At 46.6% G+C, this 9,576-nt stretch overlaps 1 protein-coding gene across 1 annotated transcript in view; it reads left to right on the top strand.

The window, feature by feature from the left end:
* The window catches only part of Plet1 (placenta expressed transcript 1), a 10,300-nt gene extending 1,646 nt beyond the window's left edge, over positions 1 to 8,654 (top strand). Inside the window, exons 2-4 of the mRNA XM_012512721.2 lie at positions 3,912 to 4,104; positions 5,721 to 5,782; positions 7,547 to 8,654. Coding sequence (XP_012368175.1) covers positions 3,912 to 4,104; positions 5,721 to 5,782; positions 7,547 to 7,899 — 608 coding nt within the window. The 3' untranslated portion in view covers positions 7,900 to 8,654. The remainder of the gene's footprint in view (positions 1 to 3,911; positions 4,105 to 5,720; positions 5,783 to 7,546) is intronic.
* The last annotated feature ends 922 nt before the right edge of the window (positions 8,655 to 9,576 follow it).

The following is a 9,576-nucleotide window of genomic DNA, read 5'->3' as shown; positions in this document are numbered from 1 at the left end:
ATAATAACACAAGACATTACAGATCTCTGATGGAAGATCATATGTCACAAAATGAATTTTGCTATTAAAATACGAGAAAGAGAAGGCTATTGTGTGAAGCTACCATGGAGATATGGGAGGCTTTGGAAAGGAAGGAGACAAGAGAAGGAAGACATGGGTAAAAGAATGCTTACAGCAGCAGCAGAGGTGCCTGGTGGGGCCAGGAAAAGGGAAAAGAGGGAAAGAACGCAGGTTGCGTTGAATGCCTACACACGCTATGCAGGGTCAGGGGCCCGCACGGAACACGAGTGTGCAAGAGCTCTGTGGTCCTCTCACCGCAGGAACACCTCCAGGCGAGGGTCAACATCCTCAGTCTTCAGGTACCAAAAGAGCCAGGTCCGACTCCTCGCCTATGATCCACGGCAGGCTCCACAACGCCTTGCAGAGTGTCCTTGCCAGGGCTGGAAACTTCTGAGGACTCCAAGCAAATGCCCCCTAGGCCGATACCTTTCCTTATATTGGTTTTGAAATCCTTTTATATCTTAGCCTTGGGTCAGCATTGATAAGCCACATATAAATGGCTTGGCAGATCCTAACAGATAGCAGTAGCCCAGGCAGCATTTTAGAACAGGTTTTCTGAGCTTGCTTTGATATCAGGGAAAGAAATATTGAATGCAGTAATATTTACATTCATACTCTTCTGAGCCAACTGCTTCCATGGTACTTTTTGTGAGCAGGGGGAGTATAATTTGCTGTCTTTCTTTCTGAACTAAGCTTTAAGGCATCACACCACTTTGAACATACAACCTTTTAAATAGATCAACAAATGCTCATTTTGCACCCTTGCAATGTCAGATACTGTCACAGGCGAACCCACAAGACATAATTAAGTGCTCCAGTAAGTGTGAGAAGAGTCCCAACTTGGTCCAGAGGAGAGACATGGGCAGGATCGTGGGGTGAAACTGGGGATGGAACACAGGGTGAGAAGGATTTCAGAAAGGCAGCAAGTCACAAGCAAAGGCCAAGGGCAGGGATTGTCAGGGGTGGGCTCAGATTAGGGACAGCCAGCTGCTAGGAAAGCAGGGGGCAAGCATTGTAAAACTGGGCTCTGAGAGCCCTGAGCACCAGGTACTGGGCATTATCGTGGCCAGGACAGAGGCAGAAATACTAGATGAAAGATGAAAGGTTTAGACGTGGGAGAAGGAAGGACACTTGGAAGTCTTTGGAGGGGAGCACGTCCTGAAGGACAGGCTGTGTGAGGACGTCAGCTTGGCACCGTACCAGGTCACAAGGCAGCCTCAGGGAAAGAAGCTCCAGAAATCCAGAGAATACAGGTGCTGAGGAAAGGAGAAAGGAGGGCGGCTCACCGCAGAGCGAAAGGGAGTGAGCCACAGAGGGAACTGGCACTTCCTTCAAGAGCTGACAGACTTGATGACTGTCTGTGTGACACCGTCATGTGTCACTGCCACCACACCACGTTGCACAGATGTTGGGCAAATGTCAGCTGCTCACTGTGAGATCTGAGTCATCTGACCTTGACAGACAAAGCAGACAACAGGCCAGAGAAATATGGTGGGCTAGCAATAATTTAATAATAATTGCATGGGGCTGGTGAGATGGCTCAGTGGTCTAAAGCACCTACTTAGAACAAGCTTAGCAAAGCACAGGGACCACGGTTCAATCCCCCAGCACCACATGCCAGCCAGCCCCGCCCCCTGGTGGGCTGAGCTGGCCACACACACACACACACACACACACACACACACAAATATAAAATAAATAAAATAAATAATAGTTTTAAAAATATTAACAATAAATTATAAAATAATAATAATTGCAATTTATCTGATATGTGTCATGTATTAAAATTTGTATATTCCTCTCTTTAATCTTCCCAGAAACCTTTCCAAATAGGTAACGTGAGTCCTGAGAATGAAGGATAATCTCAGAACCAAGGCAGGTATAGAGTGGCCAACCAGGAAATGGGCATGTTCCCACATGATGCTATTACAGGCTGCTAAGTTAGACAGAAATTAATACATAGTCAGAGAAGGACTGGGCCCACAAAGATGTCAGCTCAAAAACTGACATCAGAACTTGGCTCAAGAGAAATCTGAAGGGATCCAGGCCTCAGGATGGAGAGGCAATAGTCAGGCCAGGCCAAAGAGCTAAGCAGCAATTAGCAATTACACTATAATTAGCACCCCTGGCCCAGTGGGCCCAGACAGGCATCAGGCACATAGGTGGGTGCCCAGAACCCCTAGCCCCAAATGCTCCTCCCTCCCCAAAAGGCTTTCGATCTTGCCAAGAACACTTGCTATGGGACTTGCTTCCTACCAGATCAATACTAGCTAAGCAGCTGTATATGTACTCCTAAAGGTTGATTCTAGTCTGAGCTACATCGTACCCACATTGTGATTTTGCTGTATAAAAACCCTTGACAAAGGGCTTGGTGACCACCCATTTGGGACCCCTCCTGGAAAGCCACAGACTATTTTCCTTCCCTTTATTTTAAGTGAAACTCTCCTGATTTCTTCTTTGGTTTGCGACTTCATTCATTCATATTTTGAGACCATGGCTTTGGCATGTTTGACACCTAACAGGTGGAGAGTTAATTCTTCCTCCATCAACAGCATGGCCACAACATTCTGCAAGGCTGAGGCAGGAGGGCTGATTGGGCCTTGTGCGGGCCACTTAGCAGCTTAGCAAGACCCTGCCTAAGATGAAAAATAAAAGAGGTGGAAATGTAGTTCAGTGCATAGGCCCTGGGTTCAGTTCCCAGTACCACAATAAAAGGAAAGAAAAGGAATAAGAAAGGAAGGGAAGGGGGGAATGTGGCATCCATGATGAACAATAAGAATGAGAATTAAGGTGACATAGCTTGCTCCAAAGTGTCACAGGCAGGGTTCAGATTCAGGACGGTCTGATGAACCTGTTGTGCTACACGACCCACTTTCTTTGCTTTGTGAAGAAGAAATCTTTGAAGGAATTTAAGGCAGTTGAGAGCCACCTGGAGACAAAACAGCCTAACGTTGTGGGAGGTATAAGGGACCTCCTCAGGGAGAAAGAACAAAATTCAGTGTTGTCTTGAAATTCCTTCCCTAGGACCCATCAGGATGCTGAAATTCACAAGAATCCTAAGGTTGAAAGCTTGCCTGGCTGGGTCAAGAGGAGACTCCCCTGAGTGGGAAAGAATGTGGCTGGGAACAGGTCCCTCTCCTGCACCATCCCACCCCAACCACAGAGACCAAGAGGATTAGCATCTGGGGCCAGGAACAGAGCTTTGCTTTTACTTGGCACTAGAGTTCCCTTGTCTTCATAGAGCACTTCCCAAGCCCACCTGCCCCTTTCACCTATACCAAACACCCCCACACTTGTCCTGAGAGGCAGCCCAAACCAGCCCAAACTGGCACCAAGGAAAGGTCTTTAGTGCATCTTTCATAGCAGAAAATATGGAAAATACAAGAAAAGTTGGAAAAAAAATCACCTATAATCTCACTATCAAGAAATCACCGCAGTTCATGACTTGTGTTTCCTTCTAGACATCCTTTCACTTCTTTTACAAAGATAGGACTATGCAGTATGTACTCACTCCTTGTAACCTCTTCTCACACTTAATTTTCTTTTATTCATTTATTTGTTTGTTTGGTACAGGATCTTGCTATGCAACTCAGACTCACAGTGATCCTCCTATCTCAGCCTCCCCTGCACTGGGATAACAGGCATGCACCACCACATCTGGTTTCAGAGCTGGCACAGCTCGGCACAGCACGTGGTACTGGGAATTGAACCCGAGTCCTTGCATTTGCCAGCCAGGCACTTAGACCCCTGAGCTGTCTCCCCAGCCCTCACGCTTGATGTTTATCTTCTGCCCTTACCCCTCAGCTCACACAGCACAGATGGCTGATGGATTTCCTACCCTTTCCTCCTAGTTTGGGTTCCTGTGAGGGACAATTTTAGTATGGTGCTCCTACAACTCGTGGACAAGGACAACAACTCCGTGGGCCTCTGCCAGGGAGATGAGGACTGCAATGGCAGCGCTCTGTACCACCTGACTAGCGCTAAAGACACATTCCTCAAGGCAAATTGTGTTCTAAACTCCAAGGACACCGCTGACAGGCTGAAGTAAGGACTTTTCAGATTTTGCTTCAGACTTTTAAATTTTTATTTTGGGTTTTGCAGCTTTGCATTCACGGAGGAAAACTAAAACTAGATTCTAGATATGATGTCATTTTATACCAAAAGGGCAGATCCAACCGTCAGGTTGTGGCTACTGTCCACAGCCTAATCTCAGAGGGTTATGTAGATGGTGATACTGTCCAGCCATCCTGCCCTCTGCCACCAGACTCTGGGCCTAGTCAGATGTAACTGGCTCTGGAGGAGGCACTGTTATGCCTATAGTATGAAATGCAAGAGCAGAATCCAAAGGAGCTGCGCCTTAGCAGCCTGACGCGGACAGCACTTGCTTACAAGCCAGCCACCGCTACTTAGGGTGAGAACTTGCTGCTCCTCTCGCTTCACTAAAGCCTGTGCTTGGCATGCAGGACAGGTGCAATACGAAACTCTGATAGTGTGAAAGAGAAACTGCAGTTTACCAGGGTCTTACCGCCACACTACCTCTCCCACCCTCCCCGTCCCTCCAGCTTTACCACCCCAGATCCCCCTAGGGTGGGCCACACCCATCTGGGCCAGTCCCTCTGTCCATAACAGCTGTCCTGGTCATAAACCATTGGCCATGGTTTCCAGACCCCTCCTAACTCACACACCTCTCTTCTCTGCTAGCTCAGAACACGGACACTCAAGGTCCCGATCAGCAAGGGGCAGGAGCACAGGGAGCAACACCTCCACTGTGGGGGCACTGTGCTGAGTAAGGCAGAAACAGGATGCCTGAGGTCCCGCCCACAATGAAGTTGGAAAGGCCGACACAGAAATAATCCCTGAGGGGAAGCACCACCTTGCCTCCCTGCTCTCCGCAGCAAGGGCGGACTCTTTCACCTTTCTCCTAACTTTCTCTCCTGTCATCACTGTGATCAACAACTTAACAGATCAGCCGATCACTGACCTGAAACCTGTCTCTCTGAGGACAGTGCAAAGGTCCTGAGGCTCGAGCCAAGCTGACCATGTTCGCTGCTGTCCTTTCATGTGTGCCAGCCAAGCATACTGACCGGCACAGTGATCTTCCTTAGTCATGCCACAGTACAAACAAGGCTCTGATATTAGCTTGCTCCCTCTGCTATAACAATGACAGAGCCAGCTGCATGGGTCATTCGATGAGCACTGAGCACCCGCGATGCGTCGGGCATCTCTGACAAGCAGTGGGGTCCAGCGGCAATCCAGTGCAGGCCAGAGCCCCGAGTGGGGTAGTAACCAGAGGGAGAAACAACCTTAGAGAGAGTTACCGGGGAGTCTCGGAGCAGGTGTGCCAGGGGCCAGGACAGCTGCTCTGAATGAGGGACTGGCTCAGACAGGGGTGTGGCCCAGCCTAGGGGCTCTTGAGGTGGTAAAGCTGGAGGGAAGGGGAAGAGGAAGAGGTGGTGTGGAGGTAAGACCACGGAGGGTCTCAGTCAGTACAGTATAGAACACACTTGTATTTGATGATCTTCTAATCCAGAGATAGTGAGCACACAAGGGGTGAAGAGGGTGGGACATTCCAGGGGAGCAGAAAGGTGAGCAGGAAGGAGAGCCCCGAGGAGGAGGTCCTCACCATCTCTCTCTCTCTCTCTCTCTAATTTGCCCTCCAGCATCTTCCTCATCGATTTGAACAACTCCGCTGTGTTTGTCTCTCAGAATCTAACAAGAAAAGGTGAGTTCTTTTGTAGCCCATTTGCATATTTGTCTGTAAACTCAATCAGCCTCCCCAATGACTCTGTGCATGAGCTAGGAAAAAAGCATTTTCTTATCCTGCAGTGCTCGGATATCCATTAAGTCACCCAGTACCTTGGAACCCACATAAGATTTGCCCAACCTCCCATCACAATGCCCTGTAGAGACCAAAGCCCCTCCCCAAGAGTTCTGCAAATCCTCAGAAGATTTCATGGGCACCTTTAGCTTCATTCAAGCTGTTTCTATTCAGTAGTAGCCAGACATTAACATGAAGATCAACGTTCTCCTCTGCTTCCACAAAGAACTCTCACTCATACAAATCCTTCACTGGATATAACAGACTTTCACCAAAGGATGTTAAAGGGGAGGAGAGTAAAGGGTGAGGAGTTGCACCAAAAAAATGGGTTGACTCATAGAAATACAAATAATGTCCTTAATTCTTATCACTGTCACCAGGAATTTTGTCTGGCTTTTCACAGGCTCTAGCCCCAAACTTCACACTCTTCTGAGGCTTTTCACCGTTCTTTACCCTTATCTGCTCCTTTCTTTTTCTCTTCCCTGGAAGGTATTAAAACAAATTTTAAAAATAAGGTTCAGGAAGGTAGGCTCTTACCTAAGACCACCCACAAACTGCAGGCTCCAATTTCACATTAATTCCTTTTCCCACTTTTCTTAAAACTAAAGAAATAATTTTTAATCAAGTTTTTAAATACAAGATTCAACCAAGAACAAGAGCTATTAGTCTTCTCTAAGGGTCCAGATGACACGACTTCCTCGCATGCCCCAAACACTGACAGGAGTGTCTACAAACACTGAGAGGAACATCTAGCACATGCCTATTTTCCTGCAGTCATGCATTACAGAATGTACTCAAAAGGGATAATTATTTCCAACAAATTTTCAAGTGATCACCCCTAGTGGGATTACTATATGAAACTCTTAATTGTTTTGTTCCTAACTTTCAGTCTGGGAAGACTGGGATGTTATTTTCTGCCTCAAGGACATTTCTGAATGGAACATGCAAATAAAAGCTGGGAGACAGGGCACCCTCCAGGCATACAGAAGGCTGCCTGAGCCTGGATGAATCACTGGACATTTCCCTTCCTCATCCTTCTGGTCCCTTCTAAGGTCCACGCAAACCCTTGCAGGCATCACTGCCAGCCTCCCCTTTTCCAGGATCAGATAGGCTCCAGGACTGTATGCCTGGCTTTCTCTGCTTCTCTGCAAAGTAACCTCAGACAAGCAAGGTTGCTGGGAGACATCCCTGCATGTGAAAGTGACCGGTGCCTCACAAACTAGAGAGAGAGGTGGGGATCTGGACAGGGCATCCTTCCATTAACTTTACAGCAGAAATGGCAGTCCTCAGGACTGGATGATTTTCAGTTCTTACAAGCCCTTGAAATTAGCAAGAACATAAAATTGTGCTATTCTGAATCAGATTTGCACTAATCAATCTAATATTAAGGCCCTAAAGACATCCCCAAGCCAAAACTAAATCCAGAGGTTGTACCAATTTGGTAGGCCTCTCTCCCTTCTCTCACAAGACTACATAGACCTTAAGGGTGTCTTTGTGTGACTTAACGTTCTGTCCCCTCACTTGTCCCCTTTCTCTGTGAACACCTGACCTGGCACTGGAGAGGTGCTGAGTGAATTTTACTGTTGAACTAAATCTATCCAATTAGCCACTTTTTCTAGTGCCCAGCCACCATTCAAAAGAGATTCTGACACTGTTCGTTTGTTCCAGTGACAACTACCACTTCAACCACCAGGACTTCCACCAACAACCTGAGCACAACTGTGACTATGGCTACAACCATGAGCACAGCCCAAACCAAGACTTCAACCCAAACTGAGAACACAGCGCTAACTGAGACCTCGACCCAAACTGAGAACACATCCCAAACAAAAACCACAGCCCAAACTCAGAACACAGCCCAAATCAAAACCACAGCCCAAACTCATAACATAGCCCATACCAAGACCACGGCCCAAACTAAGACCTCGACTCAGAATTTGGCTGTGAGAGCTTTCAGCAGCCCCATCGCAGGTGCCATTCACATCCTGCTCGTCCTTCTTACCAGCAAGCTCCTCTTCTAAAGGAAACCAGCAGAACACTTACTCAGCTTCTGGGATAGCCTCCCATGCTGAGGCACTAGGCCAGGGCTTACATGTAGGTGGACCAAGGCCTCACACTCTCATGGTGTGCAACTTCACTACCACTACTTGAGGCCAAGGACTGGGGCCCTTGCTGGTGGCATGGGTCACTCCCATGTCCAACTGGATTTTTCAGGACACAAATTATGCCTTCTATAAGTACCTAGACCTACCCTGACTATAGCCTGGAATCCTGCTTTTGAGTTTAACATCTTGACAGTCAATCCAAACTTTCAGTCATAGCCAAAGGATTCCTCCATGCCTCCTCATTTTCTGGAGAAAGGCTCTTTCCTTACTTTCAAGATGATCTGATCTCAGATTTCTGACCAAAACTCACCCAGGTGACACAGAGTTCCTGTGACTGTGTGACTTAAGGAGAAGGGAGAAATAGCTTTGAGGCTATGGCAGCTTCTGATCTTATGCCTAAGAGGAGACTCCTAAGGGCAAGAGAATAGGATGGTGCCCGGCCTGAGCAGTGCGGACCATGACCGGAAAAAATATGCACTTTGTTCTAAGTCATACCTATTAAATGACCCTTGAGACAAGAAGAATGACTGTGTTAGATCCAAAGTTGTCTTCAGTGAGTGATTAACTTACAATTTAGTGATTGTTATCAAATCACCTATATTTTTATTTTTGGTTTTGTTTTTTCAAGACAGGGTTTTTCTATGTAGTTCACGCTGGGACTGAACTCACTACACAGCTCAGGCTGACCACAAGCTTGTGATGATCCTCCTGCCTCAATGTCCCCAGTGCCAGGATTGTAGGCATGCACTATCACATCTGGCTCAAATCATATTTCATTTATGTATTAAACAAATTAATAAAATTATGTATGTGTGTATGTTTTCAAGGCTAGATCTAAGTGTAAATTTATCTCAGTTTTCATTTTCCTCAAGTGCAAGCTGGTCACTTTCCTCCTATAGGTAATTTTCACTAAAAAATAGACAAAATATTTGTATTTATAAAATAAAAATAAATAAAGCATGGCATCTCCAGTATTAAGCTTATAATAAGTGAAAAACTTTTAGCAATTAGATTAAATTCTAAGGTGCCAATATATTTTCTCCTGGTCCCTAAAATTGTGTGCCCTTCTTAAGTTCCAGAGCTCGGCTTCTTTCCCCCTTAGAACACCAGCATGATCGCCCATGTGACTCACTGGTGCCTATAACTGAAGGAAGCCTCCTGTTGGCCATTAGCCAGTTTATTCACATGTATTTCACTTAACTGAGTTACTGTCATAGAGACAGGTCATTTGTGATCCTTTGCTGAGGTCCAAAAAAATCTCTAGACAGAAATACAAACCAATTACCCCTCCAGTCTCAGCCATCTCAGGACAGGATGGAGTTCACAGGTCAACACTACAGTGTGCCATTTCCAAAGGGGCTAAGCAGTCAGGGAGCCATGCAAATGTGGAGATTTTAGCTGGGTATGGTGCACACACCTGTAATCTCTGCACTTGGAAGGCAAGGCAGAAGGATCGCTGACAGTTGGAGGCCAGCCTGGGCTACATAGTGAATGTAAGGCCTGCCTGAACTGTATAGTGAGACCCAGCTTAAAAAAAAAAAAAAAGAATGACAGCCTTTGGCATTGTTGCCTTCAAAGAGATGACACAGAGGA

The sequence above is a fragment of the Octodon degus genome, unplaced genomic scaffold, assembly GCF_000260255.1.
Source record: "Octodon degus isolate 3935 unplaced genomic scaffold, OctDeg1.0 scaffold00266, whole genome shotgun sequence".
In the NCBI taxonomy this organism is placed as follows: Eukaryota; Metazoa; Chordata; class Mammalia; order Rodentia; family Octodontidae; genus Octodon; species Octodon degus.
This window is presented reverse-complemented; position numbering and strand designations above follow the sequence as displayed.